Source organism: Tachypleus tridentatus, chromosome 11 (genome assembly GCF_004210375.1).
Source record: "Tachypleus tridentatus isolate NWPU-2018 chromosome 11, ASM421037v1, whole genome shotgun sequence".
NCBI lineage: Eukaryota > Metazoa > Arthropoda > Merostomata > Xiphosura > Limulidae > Tachypleus > Tachypleus tridentatus.
The window spans coordinates 30,455,295-30,480,518 of record NC_134835.1 but is presented as its reverse complement, the minus strand read 5'-3'; the positions used below and the strand labels follow the sequence as shown (position 1 = coordinate 30,480,518).

Here is a 25,224-nt window from a genome sequence, read left to right as displayed (position 1 = left end):
ATAAACAGTAGAGACGGCTGATATGATAATAAATATTTCAGTTAAAAACACAAAACAAGAACCAAAGTGACCGTTATTGATTACGAGTTGTGGAGACGACGAGAAAGATCCCCCCCCCCCCCCCCGCAGAGGCATGGCAGTAAGTTCGATGGGCTTACAACTCTAGAAACCGGTTTTCGATACCCGTGATGGGCAAAGCATAGTTAGTCTATTGTAGAGAATTTATTTTTGTCGGACTTACGTAGATGTAAGGATCGGGTGTGGTCTGTTGGTTGATGTGCCCCAATCGTGAATCCAAAGGGTCATGGTTCACGTCTGTTACTGCAAGAAACCACGCGAGCAATGGGGCCGTGAAAGATTTGCAAGAGGAACGGTTGAATCTCACTGTTTGTTTAAAGAAACCCATGAGTTGGAGGTGGGCGCTGTCGACTAGCCGTCCTTCCTGTGTTCTACCATTTCAAAATAAGGAACGGCTGCTGTAGGTAACTCTTGTGTAAACTTGCGTGCGTTTTAAAAGCAAACAAACTGTAGTTGTATCCATGTTAAAGGAAGTTGTATGCATATTAAAGGAAGCTCTTAAACGGAAGTGAAAGTTAACCTCATGCTCTGAACGGTAAATATTAAATGAGAGAAGCGAGACACTCATTAAGACTTGCAGTTAGTGACTTGTGTTATGATAATAAACAAACAGTGATTTTTTCCCCACTAGGGTTTGCTTTCTATGTCCCTCTCTTTTCGAAATAGTTATACGAGTTGACAGCTATCTCACTCATGTCGTATGAAACCAGTAAACCGTGAGTGGAAGCGGTTTCCAACATCAACGTGGAGTAAAATAAGATTACTTTTCACGTGACATGTATCTACGTGCGATCACAATACTCGTTTTCCCTTGTTCGAAAAATGCTGATCGCGAAGGCTTAGAATTCGTCCTACAGCATCACTTTCGTTAACCATAATCTAAAGCATCGAATCTATTGTGTGTATTCCCGACTGCAAAGAAAATATACATTTCCCGTTATGAAAACGGTGATAGAGTGCACATAATATGATCTTTTATTTATATGTTATTTGTATATTAAATAGCAGGGTAAACTGATTACCTAAAATGGAAGTTTGAACTTCAACAGCCATGACCAAGTGGTTAGAGCAATCTGAGAGTCGTGGGTTTGATCTCCGTCACACCATAAGGCTCGCCCTTTCATCCGTGGGGGCGTTATAATGCGATGGTAAATTTCCACTACTCGTTGGTAAAAGAGTAGCTCAAGAGTTGGCGGTAGGTGGTGATGACTAGCTGCCTTACCTCTAATCTTACACTGCTAAATTAGGGACGGCTAGCCCAGATAGCCCTCGTGTAGCTTTGCGCAAAATTCAAAACAAACAAACATCGAGAACAATAGGAAAAGATAACTTGTCTTCTCTTAATTTTCGGACTCAACTTTCAAAATATGTTGACATTTCTTTTATTCCTGAATATCTTACAAATATTTATTTCCATCTCGCTTCAGTTGAAATTATATTTGAAATTTCAGTCTAAATAATCTCCTACAAAATAAAATGTTTTCAACGAATTAGCTGAAAGTGGTCGTATTTTGGTGGAGAATTCTTGAAGCTATGGCTTGCATTCCATTGGAAACGTGTCCTTGTTTCAACAACGAGTTTTGTTAGGGAGGGTTGCTTATGTACTGAGTTTCAAGTTGAGCTCATTTCTTTCACTTCTCCGCTCGTGAATTTCTTTTTTGTCTTTAATTGGCGTTCCGCGCGTTCGTACAACCATTGATTCTGTGGACCCGCATTTCATCTGCTGTTCATTTTTGCGTTAAGAGCTTGAGGGACTGAGATTTTGTTGGCACGCACCGAAACATTCATTCACTTCCCCTAGTAGTAGAACTGTTCCTTTGTGGTCTTTTTTTTTATATACTAGATCTTTATATTAGCTTTAATTTTGTCAACTGTATAATATAAAACGTATAAATATCACCAGTAATATAGTGCGCCAATTATTAATTATCAAAGACGACTAAGCTAAAACACATTCCATTTGTTATTACCATATATAGTGTAATAAAACTAAGACAACCAAAACAAAATTATTTAGTACACATGGAGGAACAATTTGTTCTTTTTTGAATTTCGTTCAAAGCCACACGAGGGCTATCTGCGCTTACCGTCCCTAAATTAGCAGTGTAAGACTAGAGAGAAGGCAGCTAGTCATCATCACCCACCGTCAACTCTTGGGCTACTCTTTTACCAACGAATAGTGGGAATCACCGTATCATTATAACGCCCACAAGGCTGAAAGGGCTAGCATGTTTGGTGCAACGATGATTCGAGCCCGCGACTCTCAGTCGAGTGCCTTAACCACTTAGCCATGCCGGGGCCTTTCTACGTTGTACTTATTTAAAATCATTGAATAGTGAATTAAAACGAAACTTGGTTATTCAGAGAGACTTGTATTTATAAAAAGTACACCGAAGACAAGTTTTAAGTGTTCAACAGCTTGTGATCTTACAAATACCGGATCCTCCAGACATTCGGATCTTTTATGCTCGAAGTGTACGAAACAGTTTCGTTTTGCTGTCCTGTATTTAAGCATGCGGAAGTTCTTAGATTTCAGCGACGGTCCTTTTGGCTTCTGCATCGTCTTATCTTACTTCCAACGGAAGTTGACAAACTGATAAGCACGCTTTCAGGTCGAGTATCTTGCAAGAAGTAAGCCTGAACAAGTCACGCACTCTTACCACCGACATATCTGCTGGTACTCTTCAAGTGGTCGGCAAACTCTAACTGTGGTGGGTGACGCAAGCCGCTGACTTGAACTCATATATTCTATTACTATAAAATATTATAACCAGGGGATCTGCACAGCGCGTTACTATGTTATGCAGGTGAAGTCTGGCGTGATATGTCGTAGAAGGCACGAGTTTCTAGGAAGTTATTAAGATAAGATACTGATGCTTCGTTGACTTCAAGAAGAATCTTTAATGTCTTTTCACGCACCAATGAGCGCGCATAATTTGTTATTAACGTTCTCAGAAAGTCGAGAAACTATTCTGATGTATAGCACGTGGTACCTACGTCACCCTCTAACCAGTGTAGTTAGATATGTTTTCTCTGTTAATTATCAGAACATACAAACAAAATTAAACGAAAAGTTTTTTTTATTTTTATTTTGGAAAAGAAGTAAATAGAGATATAATATGAGATAGTAATTAAACCTGAGAGGCTTATAAAACGAAACAAATATACTTTTCTCCTGGTCATTTCTTTAATAGTTTTACAAGTATTTCTAAAATTGACACTTGCGGTTTATATTTCTAAAACAGAAAACAATGAAAAAGGTTTGTGTTTGAATGTCGCGCAAAGCTACACGAGGGCTATCTGCGCTAGCTGTCCCTAATTTAGCAGTGTAAGACTAGAGGGGAGGCCGCTGGTCAGCTGTTGGGCTACTCTTTTACCAAGGAATAGTGGATTTGGCTGCACATTACAAAGCCCCCACGACTGAAAGGGCGAGCATGTTTAGTGTGACGGAGATTCGAACCCACGACCCTTGGATTACGAATGGAGTACCTTAACCACATAACCATAATATTCACATCTACACTACTATACTACCTTGGTCATATATAGTTCCAAATAACATTGTAACTGGACGAACCAATGAAGGAGACAAAGCTCATGCACTCGACTATATGTGAAATTCTAGGTGTTCTCGTTGCATGGTGGTAAATATATATTACTTGAGACACGATAAATATAAAACTTTGAATTGTAAGTCTAAATAAAGTTTTAGTGAAAGGAAATAATTTTGCTGTATTACAAAAATAGCGAGACAAGCCATTCAGTCAGCCACTAATTATGTTACGAAAATGTGTTGTGAGTTATTTACGATGTATATAAATATATTTATATCTAATTAAGATATTGCAAAGAACAAATTAAAAGGATTTAGCCAGACAAACGAAACTGAAACCTTATACCGCGTGTTTCTGTTACAGGTGATACGTCTAGCTTTTCGGACTTCCATTTTGTGGTGGAACCCAGTGATACGGTTGTAGTTAAAGGTAGTCCTACAGTATTGAACTGTGTAACTCAAGGCCGACCTCCACCAAAGATCGAATGGAAGAGAGAAGGAATGATTCTACAATTTATAGATGATTCCAGAAGGTAAGAGATTTATTTCTAGTGTACTGATGTGGGCAACTGAAGCCCACATTGAAACCTCTGTTGGTTGTTCAGAAGTGTAAACCAAACAGAATAAAAACACGTTTCGAAATTAAAGAAGGTCAAATAAGACAAAAACAGAGGGCGCTGGGGTGGGCCGTGCAACCCCATATTTCTCTCTGCTGGGTCATCCTAATTTGTCCTCCCTAGCTATTTGAAAATATATTATCACGTTCAATAAACCAATAAGAAGAGTAAAAAAAAAATCTGCTGCTCATGTGTCGTCCATTACGTTACAAAAATATCCACTATTAATCGTTAGCAGTTTCATTTTGTAACAGAAGTTTTGAAAATTCAAACATAGAAATATTTTTAAGATTTAGACTGCTTTGAAATGTTAGTTTATTATAATCCATTCAAAATGCGTTAACAATGGTATATCCAATTTACTCACAAAGAGTTTGGATATCTTATACAATACAATCAAAAACACTGTTTTGACTTCCAAACATATGGCCCATGCCTGGCATGGACTGCTGGTTAGGGCACTAGACTCATAATCTTAGAGTCGCAGACTAGAATCCCCGCCTCATAACATGCTCGCTCTTTCAGCCAAGGGGGCGTTATAAATCCACCGTCAGTCGCACTATTCATTAGTAAAAGAGTAGCCCAAGAGTTGGCAGTTGGCGGTGTTGACTAGCTGCCTTCCTTCTAGGGTAGCATTACTAAATTAGGGACGGCTAGCGCAGACAACTCTTGTGTATCTTTGCGCAAAATTCGAATCAAACAAATAAGTCGTTATTTCTATGAATCAGGTTTTTATCTCAGTTTGAACATCTTGGAAAATACAAACATACAATACATACCATTTTAAAATTTCCGAAATTATAATTTATTTATTTATTTACCAGTAATTTGTATATCAAATTTAAATAAAATAATTTCGAAATTCTTCGCCTACTGTCATTTATGTAAAACAAATTTCATTTCACTAAAACCACTGCTCTAATTGTTTGAGTCTGTGAAGTAACGTAAAGAACTTAAGCCTTTTGGACTCAATTTCAAGTTCTAATATAATAATTTGTTAAATAAGTTGTCATAGATACTTTTTGTGTCAGAAATTACGTACGTAATTATTCCAAACTCATGGTAATAAGTTTCAAGTTATGTTTTATTTCTCTTTTTTTATGTTTTAAAATTATTTGCATCTCATTAAACATATCTAGGCACCAGCATGAACTTACAAAGCGTGAATTTATGTTATTCCGAAGTCAAAAGTGATTTTTTTTTCTTTCGTCGTCATCCGTTAGCATTTGAAGTGAATCGTTAATTTATAAATCTTACTTTTTAATTTGGCTTCGTTGTGCATGTTTGAAAAATGGTTCCCTCTAGCGGTGATGAAATTAATTTCAATTTTCAACTCGTTCAGAGCCTTAAGTATAGTAATTCCAATTTGAACTGTGTGTGTTTTTTCTCGAAGCAAAGCCACATCGGGCTATCTGCTGTGTCTACCGAGGGGAATCGAACCCCTGATTTTAGCGTTGCAAATCCGTAGACTTATCGCTCTCCTTGCGGGAGACCCAGTTTGAACTACTGACTAGAGTTAGCATTACTCGCAACTACCACTCTTTGTCCGTTTTTTTTTTTAGTTAAAATCACTTTTGTGATGCGCTCACAACTGAAAGTGTGGAACATATTTACTGCCATAACGTTTACTCGCCCTTTCAGCCGTGGGGCGTTATTATGTACGGTCAATCCCACTCTTCGTTGGTAAAAAAGAGTAGCCCAAAAGTTGGCAGTGGGTGATGATGACTGGTTGCCTTCCCTCTAATCTTACACTGCTAAATTATGGACGGCTAGCGCAGATAGCCCTCGTGTAGCTTTGCGCGAAATTAAAAAACAAACAAACAGCAATACAAAATCTCGTGCCACTCAGTTTGTCTGGGAAGGAGGAGTCACTTCGAGACTTTACAAGGTGTACAAACATATCTATAACCATTTATCTTGGATGGTCGAGAATAGGAATCTTGAACATATTATATTTCCTTTTCTGGGAAAAGCGTGTGTGGTTTTAAAATAAACTTTGTCGCCTTTGATAAATCTTGTAATGAATATACAAGTAACGTTTTACCAGTAAAAGACTAAAGAGAAAGCAGCTAGTCAACACCACCCATCGCTCAAACCGCCCGCATGGCTGAAAGGGCGAACATGTTTGGTAGAACGGAGGTTTGAACTCATGACCTTCAGATTACAATTCAAACGTTACCATCGAGTTGTAACCCAATGTGCTAACTTTAGGTCACTCCAAGTCAAATTAAAATAATTTTTATTTCATTGTATCTGAAATACAATTCATTCACTCTTTTCACTACCGTCAATACGAATTCGTACTTGTCTAATCTTTAAGCTTTTAACTTGTTTTAAAACACAAAACTACATAACGGATCATCTGTGTTCTGTCAACTGCGAGTATGGAAACCTGATTTCTAGCGTTATAAACTTTAAGCATGCCGCTCAGCCATTGTTTTCTGGGGGGTTTTTCAACTCATTTCTGTTGAAAATGTTTTTAATCTTTGTTTATTGTTAACCTCAAAACTACACAATGAGTTGTCTGCATTTTATTTACTGGGAGCATCGAACCTAGATTTTTAGCGATATGTATTTTGCTGTCTTACCTTTGAACCATCAAAAACGGTTCTTACGTAAATAAATTTGAACTTAATTTCTGTATATTTGCCAACAGTTTATATGCTTACTTATCTCAATTAGACTTTTAATAAATACACGGACTTTTATACTAACATTTTTTATTTATTTTTTACCTACAGGTCAGTCTTGTCAAATGGTTCCTTATATTTTATTAGTGTTTATCATACTCGCACAGAACGACCTGACGAGGGTCTTTATCAATGCCTCTCAAGTATTGAAGAAATTGGTACAATTGTCAGTCGGACGGCAAAGCTTCAAGTTGCATGTAAGTGCATTACGTTTATTTTTAAACATTAGATTTCGTTATTTTTAATGTAAGCAATATGTCTACTCATGATTTAGTATCAAGTCTCCAAAGTAATACTTAAAACGTTTTACGTTAAACCGTTAGTTCTATAGTTCAAATACAATCACTTGTTTATTCTGGTCCGACGGCGTCTATGGAATTACTTTGCTCTTTATTGGTGGCTTTTGTAACTGACACGTAGAGTTGACAATTCACGATTTTTGTCGCTATATATATATATATATAAGGATATTAAAAAAAGCCAATTTGTATAATTAGAAAGCCACTCGAAAGCAGTAGTGTTAATGCAACCCATTTCCGTAGTTAGTGAATACGTGTATATTAGTGAACCTTTGGGTTTATAGCTAAGGCTACAGGGCCGTTATAATGCAATTTTTACTTTAGTTAACCAAGTTACGAAGGTAATTAGTAGGCCTAATCTAATGATCTACGCTATCTAATGTAAATCAATGACAAATTTGAGGTCCACTTCTGGAGATTCGCCGTGAAATACAGTTTAAACTGTATGAGTCCTGGAATCTTTAGCTATATATTTCTTTGTTTTGAATTTCGCGCAAAACTACTCGAGGGCTATCTGTGCTAGCCGTCCTTAATTTTGCAGTGTAAGACTAGAGGGAAGACAGCTAATCATCACCACCCACCGCCAACTCTTGGGTTATTCATTTACCAACGAATAGTGGGATTGACTGTTACATTATAACACCCCCACGGCTTGAAGGACAAGTATGTTTGGTGCGACCGGGATTCGAACCCGCGACCCTCAGATTACGAGTCGAACGCCTTAATCCACCTGACCATGCCGGGCCTAGCTATACATACAAAAGTGCATCCGAGCACATCGTTTTCTTGAAAGTACTCGTATTCAGCCATGACGATATGATATATCATTCTCACCACCTCTCGTGATATTAGAACACACTTCTTAGCTTAGCTTTTCAACTAAGGTGTTGTTATTAAATGCATTATAAGGTACAACAATAAACCGTCTTGCAGTTATTCATTTTAACAAAACACAGGAAGGCTATGATTAGTGTATTTTTTATATTTTAAGGGGCAATTGGATAAGAATTACGCCAGGTGCCTTTCAACAGGTCATATTACATGGCCGAGAAAGTGTTGAATATAATTTAATTAGGTCTGTTAGTGGCGTAGGAAATAATTGCAAAATGAAATAGTTTGGCTCGACGTGCAGATTTTATAATAAGAAAATGAAATTATAAGGAGTTGCTTTTAGCTGCCGTGCTGTCAAAGGCATTTCAACCTAAGTGGGTCTGGGGACAAGCCCCCCAGAAAATTGATACAATAATATAACTTACAGTTGTTATATAAGTGAAATATGTAAAAGTGAGGTTAGCATCTCTGGCTCCGCAACATCTGTTGATGACCCAGATCACAGTGAATTAGTGAAACAATTAGGGCAAGGCCGGGTGAAAAAAATAAGGGAAAAAGATTAATTAGCATGCGTGAAAAGTGCTAAAAATCGCCGATCCAAATCTTTACTAGTAGTAATAAACCTAGTATGACTACCCATTCAGTGACCCATGAAGGTAAAGTTAACTATATCAGTATGTCTGCGGACTTAACTACTAGAAACCGGGTTTCGATACCTTTGATAGGCAGAGCACAGGTTGCATTTTATGTACCTTTGGGCTTAACTACAAAATTAATCAAATATAAAACTAAAACTATATCACAACAAAAGTCTAGTGTTAGGCGATTTTCGTATAGCAGACGACGCGTGATAATTGGCCGACCATGCGCACTTTGCTATGGATTGTGGGGAATTTCAACATGTTAAAGTTTCGATTTGGTGGCAAAATTTTTTTCTATATTTTAAATGTAACTTTTCTAAGATATATGAATTTAACGTGGTAAATGGTCGTAAGGCCTTGAGATTCTTGAAGTCTCACCAAACAAAAGTATAAGACGATGTAGACCACTGAACCTAGAAGTGAAAGTGTTTATTTAGTACATTCAAAGATTTGAGGTGGTGTACACGTTTTTGTGTAGGAGGAACTTTATTCTTATTGTCGTTATAACCATATTTTAACGAAGCATTGGTAGGTTGAGGTGGAACATGAAATAAATATTTGTAGAATCGTACGTGTATTGTAATATGTATATAATACTTAATTATGTAAAGGGCCGTGGTGCTATGTAAATATAATATATTGAATTATTATTATTATATATGTTTGCATATTAATATTCTGGTGGTTCACGGATGTATTAGTTTTCAGGCTCACCTGACTCAAAATAAGAGTTCTTAAATTTTATTTTATTACTTAATGTTAATACCAAATGATTCAAACGCTGAACATTAAAGATAAAAAAAAATTACACTTACTTATATTCATGACGTTGCCACAGAGAGGAATTTTTCTAGTCAAGTGGCGTTAGGACACACTAATGTTCAGAAAACATTACACCCAGTTCAGGCAGAGAATGATAATAAACCTTCATAGTGTTCTGCCATGATATGATAAAAATGTTTGGTACAACTTAATGAAGTTATTGAAAATAAATGTGATCCAGTAGTTTTAGCTAAAGCACAAAAGTAGAATCACTGTTTAAAAAATTGGATAAATTTATAGACTGAATAAACTTTAGGATATTTGATACAGAAATTAAATGAACATAAAGAGTGCATTTTTACTAATTAAGAGAAATTAATTAAAAACAGAAGAGGCTATTACCATTTACCAACAAATTAACTGGGGAAAGTTATTGGTAAATAAGAAAACTGGAAAATTAAAAACATAATATAATCAATCTACATAAAAATTGAGAACCTAACACTTTAATATTTAGAATTAGAAATCAAAAATACTTGGAATTAAAAAGCTTTGTTACTCGTAATCTGAGGGTCGTGGGTTTGCATCCCCATCATGCCAAACATGCTTGCTTTTTCAGCCATGGGGGCATTATAATGTTACAGTCAATCCCACTATTCGTTGGTAAAAGAGTAGCCTAAGAGTTGGCGGTGGGTGGTGATGACTAGGTGCCTTCCCTCTAGTCTTACACTGCTAAATTAGGGACAGCTAGCACAGATAACCCTCGAGTAGCTTTGTGCGAAATTAAAAAAAACAAACAAACACAATCATAAATGTTATCGACAAACAAGAAGACACTTGACTTGATGAAGGCTAATGCAAAAGTACTGAAATGCCATTCAAGGCTCAAACTTGCCATTGAAAAAGCCTACAACATCAGTTGTCTCCAAAGTAACCCCTAAATACAGTAAATTATTCATCCAGTATAAGTTCTGTATTAAAGAAAATAAACATCTTATTTTGCTGTACTGTTAGAAAAAATATGATCTTATGGAAAACTGCATTTGTATGACAACAGTAAGAAAACTAAAGTGAATTATAAAAGGTATTACCATTGTATTTAAAAAAAAAGGATAACATACTACAAATATCTATCAAGATCGTAAGACGTACATAGTGATTTATTTAGGTTTACTCATAAATCCGTTAAGTGTGTGGTTTATATTAAAATATTCCAACAGAAAGAATCTTGCAGATTCTGAAAACAGTCACCTTCTTACTCAGTTTTTGCATAAGTATTTTTCAAGTAAAGTGAGTCAGAAACAAATATAAAAACCAATACATATAAAGATGTAAGATGGTATAATTTATATTCATTTATACAGTTACTTGTATTTAATTTTAAAATTTGCTTGAAATGTCATTCACTATGTCAGTTTTACTTACACATTAATTTCCTTTTTCCAGCATTACCTAGGTTTGATGAACAACCACAAGATGTAGTTGTGCTTCCTGGTCAAACAGCTTACTTTCCTTGTGTCATTCAGGGTAATCCTCCAGCTACTGTTTCGTGGCAGAAGAATGAACAGCCATTACAAATCAACTCTTCACGCATGCTAGTCCTGCCGAGTGGTGCTCTTGAAATCAAAGCTGTGAATATTGAAGATGAAGGGAGATACCGTTGCAATGCATCAAACATAGACAAATATAGAATAAGTGCTGAAGGATTGTTATCAGTTAGTCTACATTATTGTAAGACTTCTGTTTATTGTTATAGGTTTATATATATAAGAGATTTTTAATTTTAGTCATAAATTAGTTTCGGATAATGTTCACCTACTTTTGTTTAAATTCTAACTAAATATTTAAATTTTTTTTGCATTTGATAAATACAAAGAAGAACAAGAACTAGATGTATGACTTGTAATTTTTGAAGATTAAGTAAAACATATTATCTTGAGTCCTATTTTCTTTTGGAATGAATCAGAACAAGGGGTTCTGGTCTCTTGTGGGCAGTTTGTTTGCACTTTATTACTGAGGGGTTCTGCATTGGAGCAATAAATGTGATGTTTAATCTGAGTGGAAAGCTACTCACAAACTTGTTCTTTGGAAGAGATGATCAACATCCTTTGATAGATTGTTTAGGCAGAGTATTCATGATAAAACTTTGTAGAATGGATGGCAACTGCTTGTTGTGGAGACACAAATGTAGAAGACGACTTTCAAAACATTACCCTCTACACTTGTGTCTCAACAACAGGCAGTTTCCATCCATTATACAAAGTTTCATCAATTACCAATATCGTTAAAAATGTATGTATTTCTACGAATTTGTTTACTAAGTAAAATTGTTGTATTTGCAAATATTGATGACCAATTGACACTCAATAAATAGCTTTAGGACGCCTGGTTTACTAAATGCTTACTAAATAAGTAGATAAACTGTTATCTATTTTTAAAATCTGTTAGCAGTCTTTTCACACACATGGATGAGGATACATTGGTCAAAAAATGCTGCCTTAGATGTTTTAGATTTGTTATTCGATAATTATGGATGGTCATTGTGGCTTTATTTTTTTAATTTAACATCTTTGTGGAGGTTCCCGAAACGTGATCCATGACCAAAATACCTAATAATTAAAGAGTGTCACATTACGTAACATAGTGACAAAAATGGACTATTTTTACATTTGAAGGATATTTTTTCACACCCACCCTTTAGACAAGTAAATTTTTAAATGCACTCTATATTTTTTAAGAAATCATCAATTCTCTTTCTGGAACTCTTGTAAAGTGTCATTCTTTTCTGCTATGAAAGTGACATACCGTAAGTCAGTCACCCTGTTAGAAAAATAAAGATTTTATTAAAGTCTAGACTTTCTCTTCAAAAGTCTTAAACTGTTGTTCTTTCTTCCTTTTGTCTCCAGTACACATCACAAAAAAATCATAGGTATTTATCATATAAACCCACTGGATATTCTTAAAACTTTAGTCAGATCACCTGTTGATCTTTCTGGAGAGAAAATGATAGATCTTTAGCCAATTCCTTTGAGATAACACTTTTTGTACCCAAAATCATCACGGCATTACTCTGAATGCTTTCATATAAGTCAGTATATGTAGCATAACAGTATATGATTTTTTGTTGCACGCTTGCTTTATATTCTTAAGAAAGTGAATATTAAGATAGCATTAGTAACCATCATAAAAGTAAATTTTAAACATCAGCCATAAAACTTCTTTCTCTTTTGTATTCACAGTTTATTTATAGCTGTGTGGCTGGGCATGGACAGGTGGTTAAGGCACTCGACAAGGGTTGTAGGTTCAAATCCTTGTCACACCAAACATGCTCTCCTTTTCAGTTCTGGGGTTGTTATAATGTGACTGTTAATCCCACTATTCATTGGTAAAAGAGTAGCCCAAATGTTGGTTGTGGGTAGTGATGACTAGCTGCTTTCCCTCTTGTCTTACACTGCTAAATTAGGGATGGCTAACACAGATAGCCCTTGTGTAGTTTTGTGCGAAATTCTAAAAATCAACAAAAAACAATTATAATTGTGTTTGCCTGTTATGTTAGTTAACAAAATAGTAATTGTTCACAATATTTATTATATGATTTTTTTTCAGTTGAATCATATAAAACAAAGACTCCTGAATTCATTGTCACCCCAAAAAACACAATAGTTGCAGAAGGATCAAATGTTACACTAGACTGTGCAGCTAATGGAAGTCCTTTGCCTCATATCACTTGGTTAAAAGATGGCGTGACTATTGAAGTGAAGTAAGTAATTGGTTTTATGTGTAGTAATGTATTTAACACTAAGGAATTATATTTTGTTCCAAGAAATGTTACTTAAATATAGATAAGTTATTATAATAGCTAATAAGAAAATGAACTAGGTTTCACGTCTTATCTTAACTATTACCATTAAATTGATAATTTAGCTCATTAATTGATTTCAATGTTTGAAATGATACATATTATAATTTATTTCAGATGAATCTATGATTTATTGTGTTACATATTATGATTTCAAATTGCTGTAAATTTTAATTTTAATATAGAAGTTAATTGAATACTGATATTTATCAAATTTATTTTATTTGTCAACAAGATTGATTCTCACAATTTTCTTTTTTAATGTAAATGTATTTTGATATACAAACAACAGTACAATTTATAACAATTTATATATAAAGGTTTTACAAACCTACAAACAGTATCTAGTCTTCTATCTGGTCTGGAACTGAATATTTTATCAATGGTTCACAATGAGTGAATTAATTCTGAGTTGATAAACTAGTTAGTTCTCTATTTTTGACCAGCCTCACAGTGTTTGCAATCTGGCTTTTCCCCGACAAAGATATCTAATGTCCTTTTGAAAACACTAATGTTCAAAGTTAAACAATTTATAAGGTTTAAAATTTATAAACTTTCCTGGTCAATTATCTGTAGTTTCCCTATTGATAAGTGTTAATCACAGTAATAGCTTTTGAGATTTATAGTACACTAACTGTAGCAATCCAACAACAATATCATACTGTCTCTCTGCATGTTAGTTTATAAATTTTAAGTTGTTCTCAAAAGTTCAGTTGGAAATAATACTGGCATTCACCATTATTTTGCATACGTACATAATACATTGTAGATTTTTTACACTGAAGAATCTTCTACAAATTTGGAGAATAGGTGGAACTTTCACAATACACATTTAACAATATGAGTCACATGCATTTCTAAAAATATATTAAACTAAAACAAACATAAACATTAAATAAATATATAATATTAAACCTGTTACAGAAGGAACATAAGAACAAACAATAAAACAATCTAAAGAAAATGAATAATAACCTAAGTTATATAGTGAATAGAATAATATTATTTTTGTATATAACATGTTTTGTTGTAATTAATAAGTTGTTAAAAAATATAATTTGAACCCATGATTGGAATTTTATAGCAATGCTGAAGGGCTGATGGCTTTATAATTGAACTAGTGACACTCGGGAACATTTATGTGGATTCACAATATATTTTCTTTATTGGAAAAAAAAAGACTTCCTACTACATAAATACACATCATCACTTCAAGTAGGCAACGCACATAAGCTTCTTCCTATGCTAAAAACACATGGCAAATCTGCAGCATCATTTGCACATGGATGACACCATGTGAACCACTAGTTTAAGTTTGTCTATAACTAGTTTTATTTGTCAGTAAGCAAGAGCACAAGAACAGAAGGTTATTTTATCCATTAAAATTACTCTGCATTTATCAAAACCAAACCAAGTGTTGCTTTCACGTTCAGTTATATAAACTAACAATATACCACAAAAATCATCCTTTAAATTCAGAATTAAAAACAGAAAGGTAATTTTTACATTTTCTTCCTGTAATTTAAACCACTTAAATACAAAGCACATTATGTAAAATATGCACTTCAAGCTATTTTTACTTACTATATTACTCTATGCTTAAAAAATACAACTTAACATGAGAAGACAGTCTAAGGTAGTAATTTGTGAAATGTTTAATACTATTTTATTTTTTTTTCAGTTCTGTAAGTTAAATCTGTAAGCTTTTCATTATTGGTAGCCTGCTTGAATACCCTGTATCGATTGATATACTTTCTGTAGTAAAACAATAATTGATTCTCTGTTTATCCACACACACTAGATCCATGTTTCACTGCTTAACTCATAATGATAGTTAAGGAATGACAAACATCCAAGAAGAGTTGAATATACTTCGACGTTGTTGAAGTAAATCACGTCAGTCCAACTTGTGAGGCAGTAGCAATAAAAACACAAGATATTTACAGATTTACAGATATGTAAATCTTTTCCTGATCCATAGACAATTCCAAATTCTTAAATTAAGTCATCTGTAATTCTTCTGCACTCAAAAGTGAAAGAAGATCAAACCTTGAACTAACATTAATCAACTATAGTTATACAGTATTTGATCTAGGTTATTAAATTAATTAGACATTACTGTTGGTGTAGGCCTAGTCTTGATTAATAAGGTTTGTTAATATCTTCATTCAAAGTGTGAAGGACAGCTATTTAATGCAAACAACTTGCCACCTGTGCTTATTTGTCATTTTTATAGATATTTTAGTTTAAAATGGGTTTGTTTTTGTAGTTCAAAGTAATTGAAGTAGCATCTAAGTGTGTGGTGTTTTTGTGTTACTTAAGTAGAAAGGTTGAGAATCGCTTCAAAGTACTTGGTGTAGGGAGCTTAGAGATAAGAAACATTCAAGAAGATGATGAGGGTATCTATATGTGTCGTGCAGAAAATCATGTTGATTCAACAGATGTTTCAGCGACAGTAGAAGTACAAGGTAATCAGTTTACACTCATCTTGTAAAATAACTGATTTAGAAGGACATTTATTCAGTAAACATTCTTTCTTAAAAATACATTTATTTAATGATAATTCATTACATAAAAATACATTTATTTAATGATAATTCTTTACATAAAAATACATTTATTTAATGATAATTCATTACATAAAAATACATTTATTTAATGATAATTCATTACATAAAAATACATTTATTTAATGATAATTCTTTACATAAAAATACATTTATTTAATGATAATTCTTTACATAAAAATACATTTATTTATTGATAATTCAGTGCATAAAAATACATTTATTTAATGATAATTCTTTACATAAAAATACATTTATTTAATGATAATTCATCACATAAAAATACATTTATTTAATGATAAATCATCACATAAAAATACATTACCATTAATATTTGAAACTTTTTAGTTTTATGGAATTATCTATAGTTTACCAATTGTGTTAAAGTTATTATTTATGACTTGGGTTAATTACAATAAGATATATACAAAAGTATTAATACAAATTTGAAAGTAATATAAATAATGAATTGATATTTACACTTCTTTGATGGCCATAAAATCATTTCAAAGCAAGATAATAACTTCTTGATATGTGATAAAGTGGCTTTTATCTTATTAGTATTTTACAAAAATTTGATGATGGAGTTACTTACATGCTATTCAAAAACTTTAATTTGTGAGGACAGCACTTTCAGATATTTTAACCTTTAGCATGAATATAGGGTCTATGTCTAAAATTTGATTTTTGAATAAATTAAATTTATAATCCAATTTTTAACCTTAGTCTTCATTAAATAACTCAGTGACATAACCTTTATATATATATTGGTCCTTGCACACCTACTCTTGAGAAAATTAAAAATTTAAAATATCCCCCTCACATTTTTCTAAAGTTCTAATATGCATTACTGCTGACAGCAACTCATTCTATAAGTCAATCACTTTATAGAAAACTAATCTATCTTAATTAGACCATAACTCATCTTTTACATATAGCATAGAATACTTGTTGGAAAGTAATAATTATTGGACTGTAGATTTAAAGTTTGGTAATAAGTAACTTGGTGATATTTTTTTCTCAACACAGTATGCAACATACGACCTTTGGAATATTTACTTTCTTTAAGTATCACATCAAAAAATATTTTGAACCATCTTTTTTCTCATATTTCATGTAAAAGCCCTGTTAAACATTTTACTATTCATACATATTTCACTAATTTCTCTTATGGTGCCATGACCTAATTAATATTTAACTTTATGGCTCGTTATGTTACCTGCTTTTTATTATGTAATAAAATTTGTGTAAAATATGTGGATTAGGTTACATATTTGAATATTTTCATCTTGTCTTTCTAGTTCCTCCCAAGTTCGTCAAGAAACCACACAATAGATATGCTTATGAGAAAGAAGACATAGAATTTGAATGTGAGATCTATGGGAAACCTGAAGCAACTGTGCAGTGGATCAAAAATGGAGAACTTATTATACAAAGTGAATATTTCCAAATAGTAAATGGTTACAACCTTCGCATTTTGGGACTTGTTCGTTCTGATCAAGGAATGTACCAATGCGTCGGAAGAAATCCAGCAGGAAATATCCAGGCTTCTGTCCAGCTTATTATTTTGGATCCGAGTAAGTACATTTTACTTCTGGTCTGATGCGTACTAAATTTTTTGCATTCTCTATGTATTTTTCTTTCAACATTTATATTCATTTAGTTAATTATACTTGAACATAATTACACATGAAGTAAAATCTTGGAGAACAAATAACAGTATGATATAAAATGTTATATCAAAATTTCTTTATAGAAAGATGGTTGTTAAGCTTTTAAAGATGAATCTAGATTATAAGCAATTAAATTCATTATTGATAAAACAAAATAGTCATTAACATTATTTCCGTGTTTTTAATATTAATTTAACCTCTTGTATTTTTAGGGACCAGTTTATGCTAGTAAGTTTTCCTATTATCCTTTATTTGTATGACTACTTTGAAGAGTGTTACAACAATAAAGTAAAAACTGTTAATAATGAAACTTTTGTAACACCGTTGGTTTAACATCAGTCTTGTAATACCACTGGGAACAAAAGATATCCGATTACAGTTTCTATCCAGACAGACTTGTGCTTGCTAATTCACTATAATAGCAATAAGAAAAAAGTAGCTGCAGGTATTTTACAGATAATAATAAAACAAAAATATTGTGACTTTAAAATAGATTATTAAATTATTACTTTTAAAAATTTTTTATAAGGTAAGAGAGTTGGTCTGTCACAAGTTATAGCATAAGTACTGTTATATACCATGTCGTGAGAGAAAAAAAAAACCTAAAATATTAGCATTAACTTATAAACAAGTTAACAGATTTTACAACCGTAGTACCTGTGCATGTGTTTCGGGTCTAATCATGAGATAGTTCATCTAATAAAAATGTATCCAAGAGTCCTTGTTACTAAAGTGCCATTAAAGTATGTAGGTTATTAATTTTACTTTTTGCATGATAGATTTACCAGACTATTAATTTTAATTGTGTGGGTTAAAAGCTAATTACTTACTTATATAACCATCTTTCAACCTTTCATAGAGAACCTTTTATGTTTTCGGGCTATTATGTTTTTTCTGTACATAAAAATAATGTAACCTATTTTACAAACTTGAACAAAAATATATAAAAATACTTTGTGATAACAAAATTATAAAATTGTGAAATCATTCAATTGATTAATTGGTTTATAAGTCTTTTTAATACGTTATGTTGCTTCATAATTTATTTTTTTTTAGTAGATTAATTAAATGCCAACTTCTCTAGTCATGTTTGTTCTACGTTTGGCTGGTTTAACTCAAATGCTTGGGAACCTTTTGTGACTGAGACAGTTGATTTAGTAAATTATTTTGAAAGTTGTTTCATTCACATATGTTTTTTATCTAAAGTCACGAACACAGTATTATATTTAGTTTGTGCTTTCAGAGCTTAAGAGTGCTTAAAAGCAGCAGATAAGTTCATAATGGTGCAAAGCTTGCAATTTTTTGAATTTTATTTATGGTATTTTTATTGTAACAAATTACAGTATTGATTTTTGAAAGCATAACTCTGTTATATAATGCTGTAAAGAAACAGTAATTTCATCAATATTGATCAAATATTAAGAATGCATATGTGTGTTTAGCATGTACTACTATATTTATGCATGTAATTTGTTTGCATTTAAAAACTGTATTTATTTTGCTTGTTTTTTGTCCATTTTCCAACCCCCTGCCTAACCTATAAATTGTGGCTTTCAATGATTTTGTTTTTGGTAATTTCTTTTTCACTATTTTTTTCTCTTTCTCTTTCTATGAATATTCTTTTCATTGAATTCCAAAATAATCTGTCAAATTCTATAAATTCTGTATGGTGACTTGTGATATGAAAAGACTCACCCCACCCAACCCATACTACCCACACTTCTGTAACTATCCCTCACATGGACGTTATAGGTGACCAGCCACTTCTAAAGGAAGTGCCTACCAGTCCTCAAAGAGTTACTGCTGTCATTGTGTCTACACGATTTGTTACACTGTCATGGCAAGAACCAGTTCTTACAAATGGCTTGATAACTGCATACTCAGTTTATTATAAAGGAGAAGGCTCGAGCAGGTAGTACATTTAGAATATTTGGAAACTTTATTCTTTCAAGCTCCTTTTTTTTTGCTTTATAATATTGGCCCCAGTGGCACAGTGGTATATCTGTGAAGTTGTCCCATCAGAAACAAGGCTTGAATATCCATGGTGGGCATAGCACAGATAACCCATTGTATAGATTTGTGCTTTATTGCAAACAGCTTGTTAAATATTATACATTTGTTTAAAATCTTTATAGTGTGAAAAGAAACAGATGCAAGTTTTACTTCAATTTAATGAACATTTATCTTAAAAACGCAATTGAGAAAAATGTATTGGGAAGAGACTGTTGTAAGAGATTTTCATAAATAATCATTGACAATTTTAAATATCTTGGTGGAACAAGGAGATCTGAAAACTTGTATTTTAGAGAATTGTGAGTGTATATAAACAAGTTTTGCACAGATTTGCATGAGTGGAAACTCTGTGAAGAAATTATTATATCTTAACTGAACCTTGGACTGTTCTGATTCTGTATTTTAAAGAAATAATTATGTCAAACTCAGGTCTGACAGTACTTTAGTTTCTCATTGTATAGTACAGAGATAAAAAAGAATGAAACTGAACTCTGATGGGAACATACATTAATTATTATTTGTATATCATAAAAGAGTAGTAGTAGAAACTCATTGAGAGATTGTAGAGACAGAAAATAACCAATACACTGAAATTCACATGAAAATGTATTTTATTTATTGGACAGAAGGTAGTTTTGTGGCCAAACTCAGTTTAGAATATGTTTTTGTTAATTATTCATCAAATAATCTGTGATAAGAGAATGAATAATTTGTAGATAGATTATGGTTACATTGTAATTTATTTTAAATGTTGTAGAGAGAGAGTAGTGAATACAACCGTTGCCCGGTTACGAGAAGTCAGCATTCAGGGTCTTCGTCCTTCCACTCAATACATTTTTCGTGTTATTGCCTACAATCAACATGGACCAGGAAGTAGCTCTGATGAAATCAGAGTTGAAACACATGCTGAAGGCAAGGTTTCATTAAACATAGTCTATTTGATGTTTTATTTTCTGTGTTTTGAATTTACCAAACACTAATTGTTCTAGTATTAGAAATTTCACTTGATAAATTGTTTTCACCTATATTAAAGTGTGACATGTTATATTTTCATCCCACCAATATAATTTTTTAAAATTATTTTCTCAGTGACTTATAGAGAAAAAGAATAAGATGTTGATTTTGCAGAAGGGTGAGGTAGGAATTGTATAATAATAATAAAGGGATTAAACCTATATTGAGTAAAGAAACAGTTATCAGGCAGTTTACCTTTTGTAACATGTTTTTAACATAGATAAAAAGGGTTAAATTTCTAGGTTTTGAGCAAGGAACTTAACTAAAATTATAATAATACATTGATGGAAAAGTTTAGTGGAGTACTGTCCAATAGTTCACAGCAGGAAGTTGACTGATGGTTACACACAGTTAGTTAATTTTCAGTAGATTTACAATAAGTAATCGGTTAGTAATCATGTCCTGTGAAGTAACTACTTTGTAATAGTTAGAAAGCAGGAAGTTGGCTTGTAGTTATGTTCTATCAAGTAACTAATTAGTAATGGTTTGACAACAAGTTACTGGCTTGTAATTATTACTTGTCACACAGCTAGTTGATAATTGTTATGCATAGGTGGTTAATTAGTGATTATTTCCTGGTGATAATTGTTCTGCAACAGATGGTTAACTAGTGATTATTTCCTGTTGATAATTGTTATGTAGCGGTTGGTTGAGTAGTGATTATTTCCTGGTGATAATTGTTGTGTAACAGTTGATTGACTAGTGATTATTTCTTGTTGATAATTGTTGTGTAACAGTTGATTGACTAGAGTTTATTTCCTGTTGATAATCATTATGTAACAGTTGGTTGACTAGTGAGTATTTCCTGTTGATAATTGTTGTGTAACAGTTGGTTGACTAGTGATTATTTCTTGTCATAATACTATTTGATAATAGTTCAATATATATGTTCCAAGTCTCATGAATTAAGCATATTTCTCACTCACAATATTCTCTCAAGTAAGGACAGAGAAACTCTCATTTTTTCATTTATAAATTCAGTCAGTTGTATTGAAACCAGAAATGGCTACTTATTATTCATCAAGGTAATACATGGTAATATCTGTCTCAAGAGGCTTCATAATACATCAAATTGTCATTACTACACTAGTGGCAAGCCTTTGGCACACATCACAGTCTCAGATACATCTGTACTCTTGACATCTCTGTTGACAGCATGTAGTTGGCCTGTAGTAATGTCCAGTCAGGTAGTCAGGTAATGATTATGTGTCATTCAGTGACTACAGTTGGAAACAGTTTGGGTGATGTAGTTACCAAGTGATAACAATTTAGCATTATATGGCTAGTTAGTAAGTGTGTAGTATTATAAATCTAGCTTGAAGTTTTCAATTTTTACATACTTTAATCTTGAATAGCCTTTTTGATGGAACAACATTGTAAACATTAAGCTAAAATATGAATCTTTCAATATCAAAATGTTAAATTATTATACATTCTTCATCGTAAATAACATTCGTGGCCACTTTTATTGTCTCGCTCAATCTAATGCTTAAACCACATAAGAAAAATGTGTCAAAAACGTCTCGTACAATTTGTCAAAGGAATTCTAATTAGGTTCAAATATTTAGAATTAGAATATTAATTTAATTAATAAAGATAAATTGAGAAGCTTAGAATTTTAATATTAATTGTTTCAGAATGTTAAGCAAAACAAAGTATGTGAGGAGTTATAGTATTACAGTTTGTCTACTTATAATTATACTTATTAGAGGCATCATATTATGACATTGCTTGCATGATTTTGATTGGAGCAACATTGAGACACATATTATAAATGTAGAAAAATTATTCATTCGTTAGGGAAGTATCTTTCTATTTAATTAGACAAAGGTCTAATGTGTATTTGAGAAAGTGGATTAGTGATAAGTGATCAAGTGCAAACATGACTTATACTGTGGAAAACATTTTTATAATCTGTTATTAATGTTGAACAGTTACGGTGGAAATATATATATATATTCTTTAGAAGTAACCATTCATCTCTTACTTTTATAATAGTGCATGTTCCAGGCCCTCCAAAGAATTTGCGTGCATTGTCTACTTCACCTACTTCCATTAAAATTCAGTGGCATGCCCCTGACAAACGTAATGGCCCAATAGAAAAGTACAAACTATACTACATGGAAGCTGGAACTTCCACTGAACATCAAATCACCACCACTGAAACCAACTACATTATCAGACACCTGAAAAAGTTTACCGAGTACAGCTTTTGGGTGGTAGCCATTAACAAAAATGGTCCAGGTGTTAGCACTGATGAGGTGTCAGCTCGGACATATTCAGACAGTAAGAAATTCCACTCACTGTTCTGAAACTTTAAAACAATATTCAGTCAGAACATTATTTCAAATAATTTAACAAACATGGGTATACTTAATTCATACTGCAGAAGAGTATTAGAATGATGTACTAATTTATAACTTTTATCTTCTGATTAACTACATGTATTAGAGTCTGTTTCCACGTGTTTTCTTTGTACTAATTTACAACTTTTATCTTCTGATGTAACTACACATATTAAAGTCTGCTTCCACGTGTTTTCTTTGTACTAATTTACAACCTTTATCTTCTGATGTAACTACACATATTAAAGTCTGTTTCCACGTGTTTTCTTTGTACTAATTTACAACTTTTATCTTCTGATGTAACTACACATATTAGAGTCTGCTTCCACGTGTTTTCTTTGTACTAATTTACAACTTTTATCTTCTGATGTAACTACACATATTAGAGTCTGTTTCCACGTGTTTTCTTTGTACTAATTTACAACTTTTATCTTCTGATGTAACTACACATATTAGAGTCTGCTTCCACGTGTTTTCTTTGTACTAATTTACAACTTTTATCTTCTGATGTAACTACACATATTAAAGTCTGTTTCCACGTGTTTTCTTTGTACTAATTTACAACTTTTGTCTTCTGATGTAACTACACATATTAAAGTCTGTTTCCACGTGTTTTCTTTGTACTAATTTACAACTTTTATCTTCTGATGTAACTACACATATTAAAGTCTGTTTCCACGTGTTTTCTTTGTACTAATTTACAACTTTTATCTTCTGATGTAACTACACATATTAAAGTCTGCTTCCACGTGTTTTCTTTGTACTAATTTACAACTTTTGTCTTCTGATGTAACTACACATATTAAAGTCTGCTTCCACGTGTTTTCTTTGTACTAATTTACAACTTTTGTCTTCTGATGTAACTACACATATTAAAGTCTGCTTTCACGTGTTTTCTTTGTACTAATTTACAACTTTTGTCTTCTGATGTAACTACACATATTAAAGTCTGCTTCCACGTGTTTTCTTTGTACTAATTTACAACTTTTATCTTCTGATGTAACTACACATATTAGAGTCTGTTTCCACGTGTTTTCTTTGTACTAATTTACAACTTTTATCTTCTGATGTAACTACACATATTAGAGTCTGCTTCCACGTGTTTTCTTTGTACTAATTTACAACTTTTATCTTCTGATGTAACTACACATATTAGAGTCTGTTTCCACGTGTTTTCTTTGTACTAATTTACAACTTTTATCTTCTGATGTAACTACACGTATTAGAGTCTGTTTCCACGTGTTTTCTTTGTACTAATTTACAACTTTTATCTTCTGATGTAACTACACGTATTAGATTCTCCTTCTATATATTTTCTTCAGAAACTATTGCAGGTCTTTGCCTGTAGATGTTCATGATTTTTCTTATTAAATTTACATCATTATTACTGGGAAAAAGCTCATATATTCTGTAACAGTGATAGAAGATTATTTTGGTAATAATTTATCAAGAAAAAAATTGTGATATTTTTATAGTATAATTCTAAAGTTTACTCAGAGTTTCTAAAGCTATGTTGTTCAATTTGGTATCATAAAGTGATAGTTTTTTATTTATTATTTTGTTACTATGGTTCATAGTTAAAGGGATAATAATAATAATGTATTTAAGAAATATTACAAACAATAAATATATATATAAAAGATTTCTTCCAATTTTAGTTTTGGGATTTTAATTTTTTAATGGAAAAAGGAGTTGAAGGAAATCTAATCTTATTTGAAAGCTTATTGTTCCCTCATTGTGTCTCTAAAAAATAATCTTTTATTAACAATCATTATTGTACGCTTATAAACTGTGTGCAAAAGTTACATAAGTTAAAGTAAATATTCATGTTTAATGTATAATATCTTATAAATTTCTAGCACCAAGTGAAACACCACAAAATGTGTCTGTGGAGGCCTCTAGTTCCACAGTAAGTTGTAAAACTATACATTTTGTTGTTTAAGATAAATGTTTTGATTACAGCTAATCTGAAAATTCAGAATAATTTGTGAGTGTTAGAAATTTCACTTGAAAATTTTTTTTTCATCTGTATTGAAGTGTGACATGCTATATTTTCATCACAGTAATATACTTTTTTAAAATTATTTTGTCAACCACTTGTAGAGTTTAATTGTTCGATGGGAACCCCCTCCGAAAGAGTCTAGAAATGGAATTATTACTGGTTATAAAATTCGTTACAAAGCCAAGGGAAGTCGACGTGGTGAAACTGTGACTACTGATGGTAATAGGAGACTTTATGCTTTGACAGGTAGGCATTAAAATTCACTTACATCTCTGGTTAA

At 32.4% G+C, this 25,224-nt stretch overlaps 1 protein-coding gene across 5 annotated transcripts in view; it reads left to right on the top strand.

Moving 5' to 3' along the window:
• LOC143231863 (neogenin-like) overlaps positions 1-25,224 on the top strand; it is a 130,717-nt gene that overhangs the window by 79,567 nt on the left and 25,926 nt on the right. The window contains exons 2-12 of one of the 5 annotated variants that reach the window (XM_076466604.1): positions 3,996-4,164; positions 7,026-7,135; positions 10,918-11,202; positions 13,078-13,231; positions 15,653-15,798; positions 17,199-17,474; positions 19,260-19,482; positions 20,341-20,495; positions 22,596-22,883; positions 24,802-24,851; positions 25,046-25,190. In XM_076466604.1, coding sequence (XP_076322719.1) covers positions 3,996-4,164; positions 7,026-7,135; positions 10,918-11,202; positions 13,078-13,231; positions 15,653-15,798; positions 17,199-17,474; positions 19,260-19,482; positions 20,341-20,495; positions 22,596-22,883; positions 24,802-24,851; positions 25,046-25,190 — 2,001 coding nt within the window. Of the gene's footprint in view, positions 1-3,995; positions 4,165-6,989; positions 7,136-10,917; positions 11,203-13,077; positions 13,232-15,652; positions 15,799-17,198; positions 17,475-19,259; positions 19,483-20,340; positions 20,496-22,595; positions 22,884-24,801; positions 24,852-25,045; positions 25,191-25,224 lie in introns of all 5 variants that reach the window. The other 4 variants (XM_076466606.1, XM_076466603.1, XM_076466605.1 and 1 more) reach the window with 4 other exon arrangements.